The sequence below is a fragment of the Chrysemys picta genome, chromosome 1 (assembly GCF_011386835.1).
Source record: "Chrysemys picta bellii isolate R12L10 chromosome 1, ASM1138683v2, whole genome shotgun sequence".
Lineage (NCBI taxonomy): Eukaryota > Metazoa > Chordata > Testudines > Emydidae > Chrysemys > Chrysemys picta.
The window spans coordinates 37,132,947-37,153,083 of record NC_088791.1 but is presented as its reverse complement, the minus strand read 5'-3'; the positions used below and the strand labels follow the sequence as shown (position 1 = coordinate 37,153,083).

The 20,137-nt window shown below is 37.8% G+C and overlaps 1 protein-coding gene across 7 annotated transcripts in view; it reads left to right on the top strand.

Moving 5' to 3' along the window:
* BRD1 (bromodomain containing 1) overlaps positions 1-20,137 on the top strand; it is a 113,777-nt gene that overhangs the window by 45,851 nt on the left and 47,789 nt on the right. For 5 of the 7 annotated variants that reach the window (XM_005286087.4, XM_042844395.2, XM_024109405.3 and 2 more), the window contains 5 exons: positions 6,404-6,535; positions 8,211-8,339; positions 9,167-9,479; positions 11,268-11,528; positions 16,516-17,004. In XM_005286087.4, the coding sequence (XP_005286144.1) occupies positions 6,404-6,535; positions 8,211-8,339; positions 9,167-9,479; positions 11,268-11,528; positions 16,516-17,004 (1,324 nt within the window). The remainder of the gene's footprint in view (positions 1-6,403; positions 6,536-8,210; positions 8,340-9,166; positions 9,480-11,267; positions 11,529-16,515; positions 17,005-20,137) is intronic. The other 2 variants (XM_005286088.5, XM_042844383.2) reach the window with 2 other exon arrangements.

Below are 20,137 nucleotides of genomic sequence, written 5' to 3'. Positions count from 1 at the left end.
GACTCTCAACTATCGAATGCATTAACCCCAAAATGCCTCCCATACCCTTCCAGTATGCTTAAAATCTAGCTGCCAGAATTTCCTGCTTTCTGCCAGCATATTTTGCAGTGCACTTATATGCTGGCAAAACTAATTGCTTTGGCGTGTTAGAAATTTGATGTCAGAGTAAAATGGCAAAGTAATATTAAATTGGAGGCTTGATTTTAATTTCAAATTACATACAATAATTTGAGACAGAATACTGACTGTATTCTTCAGTTTTGCACTCCATACATTTAAACTCCATTTTTGAATTCACAGAAGATACCACAGAAATGTCAACATGCTGTAGAAATCAGGGGATGCTGCTGAAGAATTTAATGCAGTGTGGCACACAGTATATAAAGTCCAGATTAATAGTAGGAAATCAGCAAAAATTTAAAATATTTATAAACTTCTAATCAAAAGCAGAAGTGATATAATTTAATTCAGTTCAATGCAAAAAATGTACATAACATAATAAGGCTGTGAACTTAGTTGAAAAAGTAAAGAAATTTTAAAATTTCTGCTTTCTAGGAGAACTGAATTGTGCAGACTCTTTTGGTGTTGAAACAAATGCAATTACATCAGTTTGGAAAAGAAAAGCACAGGAGAGGTTGCTGATGCCTAAGACTGTTGCTCAGTTGAAGTACATTCAAGCGTGCAGTCTGGCAATTATTTACCAGTAATTGTGCTGGTAAATTTATTTTAATGTTTATATTATAGACGAAGCTGTTAATGACACCTATATTTGCAATTCCCTGACATTGTTGGTTATGAGCTCCTGTTTTCAATTTCGTATAGCCCTGCTACACTTCAGTTTAGAGCTTAAATCTTCCACGCACATTCTCTGCTTCAGGTTTTTTTTAGAACTGGATTGATTAAATCTGTTTAAGTCCAGTGATCTGTTGATGGGAGATAAGTGTGTATATGTGTGTGAATACATGCTGGTTCCTAGAGAAATAGTTATGCTGATCTAAGTTCTGTGTGTGGACCAGAACTCAGCAAAAATGGTGGTTGTTTCTGAGAATGAAGTTAAGAAAAAAATAGGTAACTTTTCTAGTTTAAAATTTTGTTTCCTACTGTTTTTTGAAGAATTTGTGTGCCTCCAAAGTTTGGACTTGGAACTTCACAAAGGGATGGTCCTGGGGTGAGAGAGAGCTCTCTTTTGCTGTCCCAGTGAAAAATCTGACCACATTTGGCCATGTTGTAAACCTCTGAAAATCACCATTTGCACATGTTTGTTGGATTGAAGAAGGAGATGCATCTATTTTAACCATTGGAAGAAGGTGTGCTGGATACAAGGAGAAAACCCTGAATTCTGTTCGCAGTTCTTCTACTGACTGGTGTTAACTGTGTATACTCCACAATGTTTAACATTGGAGAGGGTTCAGAGAAGAGCCACAAGAATGATTAAAGAATTAGAAAACATGATTTATGGTGATAGACTCAAGGAGCTTCATCTGATTAGCTGAATAAAGAGAAGGCTAAGGTGTGACTTGACTATAGTGTGTAAGTACCTACATAAGGAACACACATTTAATCTAGCAGAGAAAGGTATAACATTATCTAAGGGCTAGAAGTTGAAGCTAGACAAATTCAGACTGGAAATAAGGTATGAATTTTTAAGTGTTCATAATTAGCCATTGGAATAATTTACCAAGTGTCATGGTAGATTCTCCATCACAGGCAATTTAATCTAGATTGGATGTTTTTGTAAAAGATATTCTCTAGTAATTATTTTGGGGTAGTTCTATGGCTTGTGTTATACAGGAGGTCAGACTAGATGATCACAGTAGTCACTACTGGCCTTGCAATCTATGAAACTTTATTATAGAACCTAACCTTGTCTTAACACCAACAAGTATCACTTCCTCCATTTTACGGATGTGGGGCGTAACTGAGAAGTTGTGCAAGGTCATGCCTGACTGAGCTGGGAGTAGAACTCAGGGGTCATATTCTGTTAGGTCTCACAGGAAGCACAATAGAGAAGGTTTAACTCCCATGAGGGCAAATGTTGCCTTAAGCTACCTATGTTTCTTCAAGAACCTGGGCTGCATTGGGGGTTGGTGTGGCCCTTGCTGTAAATTAGTTCAGCCCTGAAGGAGGCTTTCACTTATGGTGACATTGCTCATTTTTCCTATCCCTGGCATGCCACTACAAGAAGGCCTGAGACTAGGGACAGCCTAGGGCTGCTGTGCTGGCCCTGCTCTGAGGGAGTTTCCCTAAGGGTACACTGTTTCCTTTATGGCCCTCTTATGCCTCTTCAGCAACGTAAATGGACTTTAGCAGGGGCCAGAATCAGTCCCCAACTCTATATTGTAGCCCCAAGTCTCCTCCACTCTTTCCAAAAGTGCTACAACCATGTGCTTGGCTGTACTTACTGTAACCACAAGGTCCATGGGCTTCATTAAGGTTAAAATCCCAGTGATGAACTTCCTGAGGACATAAGAACATAAGAATGGCCGTACTGGGTCAGACCAAAGGTCCATCTAGCCCAGTATCCTGTCTACTGACAGTGGCCAATGCCAGGTGCCCCAGAGGGAGTGAACCTAACAGGTAATGATCAAGTGATCTCTCTCCTGCCATCCATCTCCACCCTCTGACAAACAGAGGCTAGGGACACCATTCCTTACCCATCCTGGCTAATAGCCATTAATGGACTTAACCTCCATGAATTTATCCAGTTCTCTTTTAAATGCTCTTATAGTCCTAGTCTTCTCAGTCTCCTCAGGACAAACTCAGTCATCCACTGTTAGGCTCACAGTCCCTTCCTGGACAGTAAAAATACTCCTTGGTCTTTAACACTGTTCAAGACCATGAGTATATTAATCAAATTTTCCTGTTTTTTAAAAAAATGTTGTATTGGTAATTATTTTGACCCAGCAGGTTGGGGAAGTAGAGGCTTTTGCAGAGAATGGAATAATTGGTTTTCAGTCAGAATAAGATGATTCAAAGGAGTATCACATCCTTTCTTCCTAAATTTCTTTCATTTCATTTCATGTCAGGCAGGACATATTTCTTTGCCACAGGAAAGAAATTTTTGGGAAAAAGGAACTCTGGAGATCCATATTTAAGGATGTTGACAAAACAAAAAAATTATGTATATCAGAAAAAATTTTTGTTAGAAGACACTAAAATGAGACCTGAAAGGCATCTCAAATCACCTTAGTCTTCTCTGACGGTGTAAGTAAATACATATCTAAGACCTGGTCTACACTGCTGCTTAAGTTGATGTAAGTTACATCGCTCAGGAAACCCGCCTCAGTGACACAGCTTACATCAACTGAACTCGCTTCTACCTCTCGGAGAGCTGGACTACTGACATTGATGGGAGAGGACTCTGCCATCAACTTATCATGTCTTCACAAGACCCGCTAAATCAACGCCACTGCATCCCTAAATCGGCGCTGCTGAGATTTAGCACGCCAGTGTAGACAAGCCCTAAGAAGCCTATGCATCTTTGAGGCTTCTTCCTGTCTAGCTGCCATGAGGCCACTTTGTATTAAAGATAAGGTTTCTCCATCAAAAGAAGGGAGCCTCTACAACAATTACACAAGGCAGTTATCCATTTCTGTGTCTTTTGCAAACACTCAAGATTCATTTGAGATTCAGATGATGGATCTTTTGGGAACACCAAGAACTAGTGCTAGTGCAGACCCTGCTAGTAGAGAGAGGCTCTTTTTAAAAATTTAGCAACAAAAATCCTTTCTTGTTAGTGGTCTCCTACCTGGAATAAAAAGGGTTGGCTTAAAATTCTCACATTTAAAATTTACGAAGTTGGTGTCATTTTTCCTTTCTGCTTATATTTCAAGATTTAATATTTTAAATGAAATGGAAAATACTAACTGTAGGTATAGCAGCAGGAAAAAGGACACTAACAATTTCTGACTCTGATTCTGTTCCGCCTGTCTTTGCAATTTTTGAAAAGAGGAACAAACCATTGTTTCCAGATTGACCTGATGAGAGACAGAAAAAACAGTTGATAGATGAGAATTCTTAACTTTAGCAGAAGATTCAGAGAGATTTACATGTCTTGAAATAGTAATTGTAAGCATTTGGATAAATAAACTATATGGCTGTCCTGTTTTACGATAACGTATGTAAAACAATAACTTATTGTGCAGAGATGTGATTTTTTTTTTTTTTAAATTGCAGACCCATTGGCTCTTGCCACCTCCTTTTTGTCTTCAAGTGACATCAACTTAAAAATGACACTAAAGTCTGAAAAAAATCATCTACCCTTGCTACCAAGAACCTATAGTAATATTACTAAAATTGAAAGATGAGCGCTTATTTCAGTTTGTGCATTTGACAGCTTTTGTGTTGAGCTATTTTCATGGTTTCCCCCAAGCATTTTATATATAAATAAAATTAATTCCTGATTTTATTGTTTTTATTATTTCTATTCTGGAAGCACCTAAAGTGTCCAATCGTGTTTGTAGCCCATTGTGTTAGGCACTGCTAATCATAGAATAGAAGACAGTTCCAGACAAGTTGACAAAATTTTGGATTAGCTCTAAAATATCTTTGTAAAATCTGATATTCTGTACTCTGTAAGTAGATCATTCTGTTTCTTGATTAAGGTCTAATATCTGGGCTTTCCAGGTGACTTGCTTTTCCTTTTTGAATACCCTGAATAATCTCCTCCTCTTCTTTTGTTACTGTTTCTTTCATATAGCCTTATCAATATTTTTCCTTCATATTTGTTCAAATATAGATAAATACTTCATATATTACACAATTAGTCTTTCTATGGATACTTAGAAAGGAGATCTATGTTCACGTGTTCGTAAAGCCTATCAGTTTGTTTAATCTGGTTTAATTGTTCTTATCTATTTGAAGTGATTATTTTCTACACATCCTTATCATATATTTTGTTCATTGATCTTCTGTTGAAATTGTTCTTTTGCCTCCTGCAGTTGAAACTTTCAGGGTTCTAATCCATTGCATTTATAGTCAGAATAGCTTTCTAACTTTATCCCTCTTCCAAGTCTAATGTTTTCCCTCCCTTGCTACCTACTACTGGAGAGAGTGTGGGAGGTTTGCTTTTTGTTTCCAGTTCTTCAAAGTCACAGCATTCCTGATGCCCAGTCAATACTACTCCTTAGCTTACAAAAAGGGGTCAGTTGAGAGTGACAAGAACTGCTTCTTTTACCAGGACTGCTTCTTGCAGTGCTTCTAAATCCTGCTGGTCCAGGAGTTTCATATACTTTTTGGTATCTCATTATAGTGCCAGCCACCATTTGTTTTCTAAAGTAAATTCATTTTTGTCTTAAAAGTAACATGAGTCCAGGCGGGGCCATCCTCCTCTCCAGCACTCCTTTGGACCCACAAATGGGCAGGGGAGACTCTGGGGACACTAGGACTCAGTTGGGGCCTTCCTTGCCTCCCACGTGGCCTGGGGGTGGGGTGGGGTGAACGGGGACTACATAGAAGAGCCAGCCAGAGACTCCTGCTGGTAGGGGCAGAAGCAGCGAAAGCAGGGTCCTTTGTTCCTTTGGACATGCTACAGTTTTGACCGGACTTTCTCTGTCATGTGCTGATTGGCTGTTTTCTTCAACTCTCCCCCTCAGTCTCTTCACCTCAGCTTCACACCATACCTATCCTCTTCTTCTCCCATGTCCTGTCTTTCTCACTCCACCTTTTCTTCCCTTTTCTTTCCGTTGAGCTTATCCCCTCCTAATCAACCTACTCCTCAACCCCCCCACCCCCCAATTATGGAACTAACATTTGTTGTCGGCACATTGTTCATTCTGCTTGTGTATTCTACCCCTTTTCTCTCCTTTCTACCTTGTCTATTTAGATTATAAGCTCTTCAGGGCAGGGATTGTCTACTACTCTTCGTTTACACAGTGTGGCCCTGTATTTAGTTGGTCCTTGAGCGCTATCATAATGAACATTCATTTATAAAAAGCAACAGAGGGTCCTGTGGCACCTTTAAGACTAACAGAAGTATTGGAGCATAAGCTTTCGTGGGTGAATGCCCACTTGCGTCTGATGAAGTGGGCATTCACCCACGAAAGCTTATGCTCCAGTACTTCTGTTAGTCTTAAAGGTGCCACAGGACCCTCTGTTGCTTTTTACAGATTCAGACTAACAGCTACCCCTCTGATACTTGACATTCATTTATAACAATAATAAAAAATAATTATTAGTGTGAAATTGAAAGCAGTCAAAGCTTTCTCCCAATTAAGGATTTTAGATGTAGTAAGGAAATATACTAGCTTGTAAGGGAGCGAGGGTTTTGTACCATAATTATTTTGAATGCAATATTTGAGTTGCCAAAAATAGAGAACACTTTGCTGTTTTTAGAAATAAGTAAAAAATAATTGGCATTTCCTATTATGTTTCAACTTTAGAAACTGTGGTTATTTTTTTACAGAGAGAAGATGATGAAGAAATGCAAGCCCTAAAGGAGAAGTTAAAGTACTGGCAAAGGCTGCGCCATGATCTTGAGAGAGCACGTTTGTTGATTGAACTTATACGTAAACGTGAAAAATTGAAAAGAGAACAGGTAAATGGATAACTTCAATTTGGTGAAACTTTGTTGAAGGAAAAGGAAAGTTGCTGATGGATTATTTCTTTTTACAGGAAAAAGACTCTGTCTTTGTTTCATTGATTTTAAATAATAAACAACAAAACCATGCGTAGTATAAAGAATTTAGATTGAATTCAGGCCATTATGTTTGGGTTTTAAAGGCAGTCCATTACTAAGTAAAGAAAAATAGCACCTTTCTACGCATCAGATCTGAAGTAGGGTGTGTATGTTGCATTTATTCACTTTTGTGTCAAAAATAACTGGTATTTTTAATTCCTGTTAATCCTGTAAAGACAACACAGAGGGGAAAGAAGCACAGTGGGAGTGAGGGCCAGTCGTTTACACTTGTATTAACATAATGAAGGCTGTGGCTTTGCTCTAGTGTAAAGGAGTGCATAATTTGGGCTGCAGAATCTTCATACTGGTGGCGGTAGGTGAGAAGGAAAGAACTCAGCATGACTCTCAGAGCCAAAATTGAGTTTGCAGTGCTGGCACTTACAAAAACCACAACTTAATTGTAAATGGGGCACAGGAGCGCTGGAATCACTCTCGTATTAAACATGAAACCCCAGGATGACATTTTTCCAAAATTACTTTTCAGAATGTAATTGCACTTTCATTATGAGTTAATATAGTCCACCGGTTATAGTCTTGACTACATACTGAAGTTTAATGCCTTAATATATTAAAAGGTAACAAAGTCCTATAAATCCACTTGTCAGTCAATTGATATCTAAAAGGAAATCTTTCATATCGAAAGTATCACTGATACTGAACTCAAGATTATTCAACAAATTGTTGCCTTTATGTTGAATACTACAAGCACGTTCTTAAAATATCCTGAAACCACTTTTTATAGAGGATTATGTTAAACTTTCTTTACAGTTATTAAAACAATATATGATTATCCCTATAGGAGGATCAAACCTTTGAAAAAAGCAACAGAGAGTCCTGTGGCACCTTTAAGACTAACAGATGTATTGGAGCATAAGCTTTCGTGGGTGAATACCCACTTCGTCAGACACATGTGGATATTCACCCATGAAAGCTTATGCTCCAATACATCTGTTAGTCTTAAAGGTGCCATAGGACTCTGTTGCTTTTTACAGATCCGGACTAACACGGCTGCCCCTCTGATACTTCAAACCTTTGAAGTAATTAGTGATTTTGACCTTTATAAACAGCTTTTATTTTTTCCGTAAGTTTAAGTAGAACATTCCTTAGGTGTAGAATTATGTAATATTTTTACTTTTGAATATCAGTGCTATAAACTCATTTGATACAGCTTGTATTTGGCACCATGTTTGAGTTCGTACTGGTTTAAAAAAATGTATTTTTCTTTTGATTGGTTGCTCTTATTTTTTTGTATATTTGGTCTTGTCCTGTAAAGCCGCTTTTTTTGTAGTCTGTTTTCTTTAGAACTGTTAAATAGTTCTTGAAAAATTACTAAATTTAATCTACACTAGCATTATAACCATTCTCTGAATGAGAGCGCATTCAGATAACTAATAAAATCCCTCTTTGGAAGTGAAGCTGCAATTTCACTTGAATTAGACACTTTTGAAGAGAGAGAGAAGAAAAATAATTTATATTCACTTCTTCTACTTGAAAATAACTTACTATTTGGTGTTTTTTATATTTCATTATTCAGATCAAGGTTGAGCAGGTCGCCATGGAGCTCCAGTTGACTCCATTCACTGTATTGTTGCGATCAGTTCTGGACCAGCTGCAGGAAAAGGATTCTGCTCGAATATTTACTCAGCCAGTAAACCTTAAGGAGGTGCCTTTCCAATTAATCTTTTCATCATAGTTCATAGCATGTTGATATAGCTGAATTTAATTTTTTTTTTATTCAGTTGTACTGCAGGATTGGAAATAATTTGAAGTAAATTTATTTTACAATATGCAATGAGAATTTATGGCTTGGTTTTCCTGTTCTTAAAATAAATGATTCTGTAGTATTTGAACATAGACATATATTATAGGAGAACATTTAAAACTCATTTTGCAGTCTAAAGTTTAATTTGTTCAAACGTTGATGTAAACATGTCGTGGTTGGTGAAGGAAGTTGGAAAGATGTCTTCATTTTTATTTCTGTTTTTCAAATAATCCTAAAACTACATCTTAAATTATTCTGGAAATGGAAGTTCAAAATTTCCCAAAGAAAAACCAAGTTCATATACCATACTTGCATACAATAAAAATATTTAATCCCTCCACAATCACAAAAATACACTGTTTTATATACATTAATAATGTTTCTTAAGTTTCATTGTCAGTCACTTTTAGAAGTCCCCTAACTGGTCTGAACAGGCTACCAATATATAAATAAACATGTGGCAGTAAGAGTACTAAGGCCATGATCCTACATAGATTTATGCCCATGCTAATCTTTACTTTGCGTAGTCTCATAATGTGAAAAGTTAAGCATGTGTATAAAACTTTACTGGATCAGGGCCTTAGATTAGAAACTGGATTCCCTGCTTTCTTTATTTAACAAAATATACTTAAAATTTCAAAAATCTAGATTAGTTCATCACAATATCATTATTTTATTGTTATACCAGCTGCACTTTTACACATCTTTGTTTTAATATTTATTTGTAGGTTCCAGATTATTTGGATCATATAAAACATCCCATGGATTTATCTACTATGAGAAAACGGTTAGATTCCCAAGGCTATAAAAACCTTAATGAGTTTGAAGAAGATTTTAATCTTATTATAGATAACTGTATGAAATACAATGCAAAGGATACAATATTCTATAGAGCTGCCGTGCGATTAAGAGATCAAGGAGGTGTTGTTCTGAGACAAGCTAGGCGAGATGCTGAGGGGATCGGTTATAATAATGAAACTGGAATGCATTTACCTGAACAGCCTAAACTAGAATCACCCCAGCCTTTCTCCTGGGAAGAAGGTAAGAAACTTTTGAAATTACTGTAGTGATCAATTGTCAAGAAATATAATCAAAGTGTTAGCTGCATTTTTAACGTTTAGTTTTTAAAATAATTTTTAAAAATGACACTTTTTTTTACTGCAGTCAGACTATGTAGTTCTTACACATGTTCAAGTCATACCTGTTTAGTTTACTGACAGAAACATTCTTTTTTACTATTTTTTGTAGCAGTGTAGATACATCATACCTTTGAAAGATTAAACTGTATTCTCTGTTCTGCCCCATCCATAATCAAGAAAAAGATTTTCAAGTGAATTCTGATTCCAGAACATTTAGGCCCAAATTTAACAAGGTTCTTAAGCATGTGCTTAACTTCAATGCATAAGTCCTCCCATTGAAATATACAAGTTACTTATGTATGTGCATACTTGAGTAGTTCAGTGGGACTGTTTACATGCTTAAATGTAAGTAAACATTTATGAACCTTACTGAATCAGAGGTATTTTTGTGTAGTAGTGGTGTTGGATGAAACAGGATGCAAACAAACTCGATATTCAGGTTGCGCTTGTAATACGAGCAATCTCAAAAAGTCTTATTTTGACTTATACACTGAGAAAATAGTAAATGTAAGTCGATGAAAAGAGAAATAATTATAGTGATTTTATTCCTCAAAGCAGGGGAGGGATTAATAATTATTAGAACTACGGGTCAGGCGTCACTATACATCCCTTAGAATCAAAGAATTATAGAATATCAGGGTTGGAAGGGACCTCAGGAGGTCATCTAGTCCAACCCTCTGCTCAAAGCAAGACCAATTCTCAACTAAATCATCCCAGCCAGGGCTTTATCAACCCTGACCTTAAAAACCTCTAAGGAAGGAGATTCCACCACCTCCCTAGGTAACCCATTCCAGTGCTTCACCACCCTCCCAGTGAAAAAGTTTTTCCTAATATCCAACCTAAACCTCCCCCACTGCAACTTGAGACCATTACTCCTTGTTCTTTCACCTGCTACCACTGAGAACAGTCTAGATCCATCCTCTTTGGAACCCCCTTTCAGATAGTTAAAAGCAGCTATCAAATCCCCCCTCATTCTTCTCTTCTGCAGACTAAACAATCCCAGTTCCCTCAGCCTCTCCTCATAAGTCATGTGCTCCAGTCCCCTAATCATTTTTGTTGCCCTCCGCTGGACTCTTTCCAATTTTTCCACATCCTTCTTGTAGTGTGGGGCCCAAAACTGGATGCAGTACTCCAGATGAGGCCTCATCAAGGGGAATGATCATGTCCCTCGATCTGCTGGCAATGCCCCTACTTATACAGCCCAAAATGCCGTTAGCTTTCTTGGCAACAAGGGCACACTTTCACCTCATATCCAGCTTCTTGTCCACTGTAACCCCTAGGTCCTTTTCTGCAGCACTGCTGCCTAGCCATTCGGTCCCTAGTCTGTAGCAGTGCATGAGATTCTTCCATCATGAGTGCAGGACTCTGCACTTATCCTTGTTGAACCTCATCAATGCACCTCAGTCCTGACCTATAGAGTCCCTGCTATTCCAGTTCTGGATGTCTGAAGCAAAAAATGCTAACTAACAAGAGTTGTAGCAAATGGCATAGCGGGAATTTACACTGGCACCTTTTCACTAGTGATAGTGAGACTATAAAACTTGCATCAACTTGTGGCCAAAGTCTGATTTTAATTTTTATATTTTTAATTCCAAAACATGAAACTTAACAAATATTTTTTCTTGTAGTAGTTTTTGTAAAAAAAATTCTCATTAACAGATATCTTAAATTACACATGTTTTGACTTCAGTGGATAGGTTACTGAATCCAGCTAACAGAGTGCATATGTCCTTGGAAGAACAGCTGAGAGAGTTGTTAGAAAAACTTGATCTCACCTGTGCAATGAAATCCAGTGGGTCAAGGAGCAAACGAGCAAAGCTGTTAAAGAAAGAAATCAGCATTATTCGCAACAAACTAAGTCAACAACACAGCCAACCTCCGCAAATAGAATCAGGTATTGGAAGTTTTGAAGAGGAAAGTGCAGCATTAGAACAAGAAGGTGAAGAAGAAGGTAAGATTTTAGATGGTGTTTACATCCGTATTATTTTGAACACTTTCAATTAAATATCCTAAATTTGTCATGTAAATTACCACAGTAGAAAGTAATATTCTATTATGATATGATTTCAGGGCAAGTTTAATACACTGCAAATGAACTATACTGTTACCTTTAGTATGAGTAAAATCTATTGTCTGGTTAATTTCCCCTTGCTCCTGCGAGAAATGTATTCTTCCTTAAAAAAACAACAACAACAACAACAAAACCCCCCAATTTCTAACAAGTGGTAGCAAAATTAAAGTTTTTAAAAATTACTACTTTATACTGAAAGTTATGGGGTCAGTATTTTTGAAAGTCGTGTTATTCATACTTAAGTGACTGCACATGGATTAAAGACCCTAACTTTAGGCATTCAGTGCTGAAAATGTTGGCCACTAAACACATCCTTTTGTAGTTCATCCTTCTGACCCATGCACTGTAGGCTGGTTTTTGTTTAGTTTATTGTTGGTGGAATTTGCCAGAAGTGAAGTAAAAGGATGCAGAATATGAATATAATAAAGAGTAGGACAGAAGGGTGGGGGTGGGGTAGGGTTGCCAGGCGTCCAGTTTTCGATCGGAACGCCCTGTCGAAAAGGGACCCTGGTGGCTCCAGTCAGCACTGTTGACCAGGTCGCTAAAAGTCTGGTCAGCGGGGCTCAGGCAGGCTCCCTGCCTGCCCTGGCTCTCCACAGCTCCTAGAAGTGGCTGGCATGTCTGGCTCCTAAGCGCAGGGCCTGATACAGGGGCTCCACGCGCTGCCCCTGCCCCAAGCATCACCTCCGCAGCTACCATTGGTACCGGCAGCACGCAGAACCCACTGGTCTTTCCACCTAGGAGTCGGACATGCCGGCCGCTTCCAGGAGCCACCTGAGGTAAGAGCTGCACAGCCAGAGCCCGCACCCCAATCCCCTGCCCCAGGTTGGAACCCCTCCTGCACCTTAACTGCCTCCCAGAGCCCTCACCTCTTCCTGCACCCGAACAGCCTGCTACAGCCCTGAACCCCCTCCTGCACCCCAAGCCCCTCATCCCCGGCCCCACCCCAGCTTGCAGCCCTGAGCCTCCTCCCACACTCCTCATCCCTGACCCCACCCCAGAGCCCGCACCCCAAGCTGGAGCCCTCACCCCTTGCCCCAGCCCGGTGAAAGTGAGTGAGGGTGGGGGAGAGCGAGTGATAGAGGGGGGATGGAGTGAGCAGGAGGTGGTCCTCAGAGAAGGGGTGATACGGGGGCGGGGCAAGGATGTAAGTTTTTGTGCGATTAAGAAAGTTTGCAACCCTAGTGGGGGGGAGAAGAAAGATTATGATAGTCAGAATAAGATTATGTATTTACATAGACTAGCTATTGTACAACTTGAGGCTTGCAAGTCATTTGAAAGTTAGTATTTTAAAAAAATCAGATATCCTTAACTGCCCCATCATTTACCCATCTTTGGAATTGCATGTTTAAGTCTCTTAGCTTAATAAAAATGTTTTTCAAAATATATAAACTGCTGCAATATGGAGGCACAGTGTAATTACAACTGCAGTTGGCCTTTTCAACTAGTTCCATGATTCCCGAGTACTCTTAGAACAGTGGTTCTCAAACTTTTGTACTGGTGACCCCTTTCACATAGCAAGCCTCTGAGTAAAACCCCCCTTATAAATTAAAAACATTTTTTTATCCATTTAACACTATTATAAATGCTGGGGGCAAAGTGGGGTTTGGGGTGGAGGCTGACAGCTCACAACCCCCCATGTAATAACCTCGCGACCCCCTGAGGGGTCCTGACCCCAGTTTGAGAACCCCTGTCTTAGAATAACTATTTAATAATTATAAGAAAGTTTCTTAAATTATCTCCCTAGTCTTGTTAAAACTGAAGACATTTATTTCTGAACTTTCTTACTGACAGATAATTAAAACAATAAAAAAAATCAGGTTGATTTACATACATTTGAATCTTAAAATAGTCAAAAGATCTGTATATAAATAAAATGCATAGTGGTTAGACATGCACTTACTACATATACTTGAAATAAATGTACTTTTTAAAAATGTGTTAACATTATTCAGAATTGATGTAGTAAGTCAAATATACAGTTAAAAATTCATATACCTTTAAGGATTGTAAATAGCTTAAATTTAAACTCTGGAGTAGAAATGAGTTAGAAAAGAATTGGAAACATATTGCAAAACAGACATGGGAGATGCAGGCAAGTAGATCCTAGTAGTTATTTTAAAAAAATAAATACCATATATACTCGTTCATAAGCCGAATTTTTTTTAGTAAATTAGGGAAGCACCAGAGACGGGGGTCGGCTTATGAACGGGTATAGAGAGGGAGAGGTGGGACATAGTCCCTCCCCCAACAGAGGGAGCAAGGAGAGGCAGCAGAGCCAGAAGGGAAGAGGCGTGGCTGGAGTCTCTCCACTTCTGGCCACGCTGCTCTCCCCCCTTCCCCCCCCCGCCCCCCCCCCCCCCAGCCTCCAAAGCAGCTGCAGCTCCGGGGCTGGCAGCCGTGCCGCTCGGCCCCATCCCCCAGAGTAGGCTGTGGCCATGCTGCCCGGGTGCCGGAGCACACTGCGGCCACACGGCCCAGCCCGCTGGAACATGCTGCGGCTGTGCCGCCAGGTCTGACCTGCCGGAGCAGGCTGCAGCCGCACTGCCCAGCCTGCTGGAGCAGCTCCAGCCAGGTCAGAGACATCCTCCCCAGATAAGGTGGGTAGGGATGGGATGGGGAGAGTGTGGGGGTCCTGGGCTAGTTGCTAGTCCATCAGGGTAAGCAGCTGGCGTGCCGGGACACTTTGTTTACTTTGGTTTACCTCCGTGCCTGCGGACACTCGAGGTAAACAAACCATCTCGGCCCACCGGTGGCTTATCCTGATGGCCTGGGAGCCAAAGTTTGCTGACCCCTGAATTATAGGGTCGGGTTATGAACAGGTCATTTTCCATTTTTTACTTATCCATCTTGCGGGGGTCGGCTTATAAACAAACCAGCTTAGGATCGAGTAGATACGGTAAATAAATAAATACAACAGGCATTGACCAGGGTAGAGGAATTTTTACATTGTTAGTCTCTCAAAGTTCTATGGATTATCCAGTATGTTTATAATTCCATTTTGGATTTCTGACCACACAAAAAAGGTCTATATTCTTGAGAGTTATAATATTTGCAGAGTACCTCAGTAAAATTACAGCTTTGTAATATGTGATTAAATCTTCCCTTTTGCTAGTTGCTTCCATTGGTATTTATTTATTGTCTGTCTCTCATATACACCTCTACCCCGATATAACACGAATTTGGATATAACGTGGTAAAGCAGTGCTCCAGGGGAGCGGGGCTGCTCACTCCGCTGGATCAAAGCAAGTTTGATATAACACGGTTTCACCTATAACGCGGTAAGATTTTTTGGCTCCTGAGGACATCGTTATATCGAGGTAGAGGTATATCACATTTTTCTTGCAAATAATTTTGATTTTATAAAGAGGAACAATATAAAACATTCTTATCAAATAGGTGCTTAAAAAGAAAGTTTACATTTGTTTTTTAAAGATACCATTTGTACAGGATTCTCATTTTGGGATCCTGTCCTGAGTAAGTTCACAAGAGAAGCACCGGATTCCACCTCATTATGATTTGAATGCAACTGAGATTTTAACATTTTAGGTGTTTCATTACTAATTCATAGATTGTGAACTCCTCAGAACAAAGGTGGTCCTTTTTGCGTGTATAGAAAGCATTTACCACACAGTGGGCACTGTTGTAAATAAACAATGACAAACTAATGAATTATCATTTAAGTCAATAGAATTCCAGACTTTCTGGCTGGTTTATGTGCACTATACATATGTAAATTTAAATCTGCATGAGATTAGTTAAATATGTTTGATCCTTTTGTGTTCTACACCAACTATTATTTTTGTGGTGCAACAAGTTACATTTGATTGCATAAATGCTCACCTGTAAAGATATAGCCTTTTCATTTTGTTAGTGTAGCAATATACCCGTAGAGAAAGAAGGTAGATGTCTCAACATGGGGTTTTGGTTTTTTTTAGAGGTATAGGAAAGATGAACAATTTTTACATTTATCTGTTGCAAACGATGGGTTGGGTAATTTTTGCTCGTTTTGTTGAATTCTGTAGAGCAGATTTTTTTTTCTCCTGTCATTTGCGTTAAAGAGCATTTTCTAGCACTGGTTTTATCTAAACACCCACAATGTGTGTCTTGCCATTCTACACCATGAAATTGAAAGAAAAGAAAAGAAAAACAAAAGTCAGAATTGACAGTTGGGTTGGATAGGGGGAAAAGAAAAATTGGTAGAGGGGTGGTTTTTCTGATTTCTCCTGTAATGTCTGCAAAGATGTCTTTGCCAAGCATTTGTCAATAACTCTTCGTTTTAAAATTTAAAACTGGTAACCATAACTGTAAAGTAGCTTTGCAGAACTTTCCAATTTGTGAATTTGGTAATGGTTTATAGCCCACTCTTAGTTAATTCTGATAGGCTAAGCTATAAATGCAATTTTTAAAAATGGCTTTTATCTGCTTTAAAAATGCTTTTCTTATTTAAATTAACTTAAACAGGTAAGATGAATATTTAAATTAGGAAAATGTATTTTATTCAGACTTTTAATGTTAATGGTTAAATATTTGCATTACCAGATACAAATCATCTGCTACTCTACTTTTCTGTAAAAAGTTCTCATACCTAAGATTTTAAATATCATTGCATGTAAGGTTAAAATACCTGCCCAGGTTTAAATTTTTAACACTAAATGTAAACACCTATTTTGTTACAATCCCAGTATAAAACTAGGCACTACTAACTAGGATAGGTTGTTGCTAGCCAAACGTTTATGTATTTAAAATGTTATGGTTTGTTTCCAAACAACAATTATTTGTTGAGCTGCACATTTATAGTGAGTGTTATAATAGATTTTATAACTACCAGTTTTCAAAAATCACACTCTATTTATAATTTTTTCAGGAGATAAATCTCCCCCTAAACTTGAACCATCAGATGCATTACCTCTTCCTTCAAACTTGGAGACTAATTCAGAACCACCAACCCTCAAACCAGTAGAACTCAATCCAGAGCAGAGTAAGCTTTACAAAAGAGTAAAATTTGATAATGAATTATATAGCACTTCCATTCAGAAAGAAATAAATGGACACACTCCAGAACACTTACTTGACAGTAATCTCAATGAGTCGACTGTTTCTGCTGTAGCTGAGTCATCAACTGATGTAAACAGACGTACATCCATTCTCTTCTGCAAATCAAAAAGTATAAGCCCCCCAAAGTCTGCAAAGAACACTGAAACCCAGCCAACTTCTCCACAGCTAGGGACCAAAACCTTTTTGTCTGTAGTCCTTCCAAGGTTGGAGACTCTTCTGCAGCCAAGGAAAAGATCAAGAAGTGCATGTGGAGATTCTGAGGTTGATGATGAGTCCCCTGTAAAGCGCTTGGATACAGGTAAATATTACAAAACTTGCATATTGGAGGGCAGAAATATTGGAAGATAATGCAGATGATACAACAGACATTTTAATGTATATTTACTTTAAATAATTCTTTAATTATTTACATTATTTCAACACTTCAGCATTTTTTCCTCACAGTTGAACCGAGTGCAGTTATGATTTAGGGAAGTTATTGGTTTGTTGCTGACAGTCCTTTATTATTGAGATTGCTTCTCAAATTTTTATTGCTGCAGTACAGACCTCTCTTTCTCTTTAAAAAAAATTTTTTTTTTTTTGTTATGCTTGCTTCCTGTTATCTTTCCCTTGCATCCACTAGGGGAGACAAACAACTCGCTTCCTCTGAAAAGACCACTGGTGAATCTACATTAAATTTCTTTATAGGATATAAACATGCATCCCCTCCCCCACATCAGCAGCCCTCAGTATACTCTATCTGACTTTTTATGTTGTATTTCTCACATGCCTTTTTATTTTGTATTAATTTTCCATCTAGCACCTTTTCTTTTATGAAGCAAAGTTATATGACTATAAGTTTAGAATGTGAGAGTGATAGCTATACAGAATATATATCTGGAGTGTTAAAATCATAAGGCATTGTTGGCTTTTCTTTAGAAAATTCCTATTTTTAAATCAAGATTTTTAAAAAGTAAAGTCACGCATAAGAAAATTGTTGATGTCAAATATTTGAGCTAAAGGATCCAACTGTAAGATTACCATGGCTAAATGTCACCTGGACTAGTTCTTTCAGAAATTTTATGAGGAACGTATTCTGTCTTGTGTAAGTTAATTATTCTTCTTGATTGTGTTTTTCTCAGTTATATTTGTAGTAGATACTTTGAATAGAACAAATGTATGGGGAGGTGGGGGAAGGATAAAGTAAGAAACTAGTAAAATGTACTTTCTTATGTTGTTCTTTAAAATTCTTTTTTTTTTTTCATATACTGTACCATTTGTCATGTTGATATATAGATTTTTATGTTTGAAATGTGTATGCATGATGTTAGTTTTGACTCCACTTAAACAAAATTGGATCTGCACAAAAAACTTATGCTGTGAAAGCATAATTTTAAAATGTTTTTATTTACCGTTGAGTCAGTTGGAGCAGGTTCCATTGCCAGAAAATATATGGTGAGGAAATTACAAGTAACATTTGGTGCAATTTCTAAATGATTTTTTTCTGTACAAATGCTTTTTCAGACATACTTGGAAACAACACTAACATCTGATTTGTTATAATAAGAAAGATTAATGTATTTTACATAAATACCGTGAGACTAGATTGATGTTTTGAATTTGGACAATGGATTAATCTGCATTGAAAGTCTACGGAGCTGCTATTGCTACTTGTTTACTTTCACCAATTGTTAATACAAGTGCATAATGTAAAATATGTACACAATACAACATTGCTATATATTCTATATCCTAGATACAGAATGTACAGCTTATCTATAGGCCCATTTACGAAATTAATCCGAACATTTAAATTACGTTTACAAAAGTTTACAGTATAGATCAGGGATCGGCAACCTTTGGCACGCAGCCTGTCAGGGAAACCGTGGACCATGATCCTTTAGAGAGGTCCACTTGCACAGACCCTTCCTTATGTCTTTGCAAAATCCAAATCCAGTGAAATTGATTTCCTTTGCAGGTTCAGGTCTTAAACTTCTACAGAGTAGCATGTTAGTGTTCAGTCAAAATTAAATGACATTAGAAATACAGAAAATGCAAGAGTATGACATTTCTGTTTTTAGAGGGATATTTTACTAAATCATTATTTCATATTGATAGTCAAAATGTTAGTGTTCAAAAGACTTTTTTTTTTTTTTTTATTCAGATGTACCTGTATCATGCATTCATAGACAAGTTCTGCTTAAAGGCATTCTTCTGTGATTGCATTCCTCATGTTTCTCCTAGTACAGATCAACATTCATAGTAATTGGAAGATAAACCAGTATAATAATTTTTCAGTTTCATTAGTATGAGTATTAAATGTAATCTTTTTGTATTATAGGAATATAATGAGCAATTTAAGAAAAGCTTTATATTTCCTGTACTACATATCAAATGTTCAAGGCTGTGGTAGTCTCTGGAAGGAAAGTGAAGTGATTGAATGGTGTTCCCAGGTTTTTTGCTGTCAATATCTAGTCTCCTCCATTATGCTCTTATTTAAGTCTGGGCACTGCCAACTCTTGTTCTTCAAAGTCTCTCACTTGTTATCTGTCCACATAAGATGTTGGGCACTTCTTCCCACAGTATCCCCTATGCCTTATATTTTGTCCCTGTGCCCCTTACACTGTGCAGTCTCCTTCTTGAAATCTCACCTTTTCATGAAGTTTCTTAAGCAATAGCAAAATCATAACCATATTTCGGTACTCTTCCCTTCCTTTTTTCCACTTGCCAGATGAGTTCTTCCTGTATTTTTATTTATTTATGGTCATTAGAATAAGCACTTTGAAGCAAGGTCATTGTATTTACTAGTCAGTGTTAAGAGACAGGACTGCTGGTCTGTTTGATATGACCGTTTCTGTGTTTTTATGATTTTCTAATAAAATAGAAATACATTAATGTAAAATAAGTAATGTTTTTGGGAGTAGATGGTGATATACCAAACATCAAAATATTATCTTCTGTGAGGTCTAAAACCAGTCAGTTTTAGTGATAACATTCTTTACTTCTGCTTCTCTGATCTCTTATCTCCCAGAAAGATCTTAATCCCTTAATCCACCCTTCATAAAATAACATAACTGTCCATAATAAAACCTTTAAGATGGCGTTAAGGTTGAAACCATTGACTTGGTTGTTGAAGCCTTGCCAAGAATGCTGGTATTATCAAATGAACATTAAAAGATGGCAGAAAAAAATTACAAGAATTGTGTAGGACTCTTTTGTATAGAAGAGTGAGAGGGAAAGCATTTTAAAAAGATAGAAAATCATAAGTTAGTTTTAACTTGTACAGAATTTTTTAAAAATTGGCTTGTTCCTTTTTTGATGCTTTATGACATATTGAGAGAAGCTGAAAGGTATATAAAAAAACACTGACGGACAATATCACCACGATGTATTACATCAACAGACAGGGCACTGCCCAGTCCTAGGCCATTTGTCAAGAGATGCTCAATCTT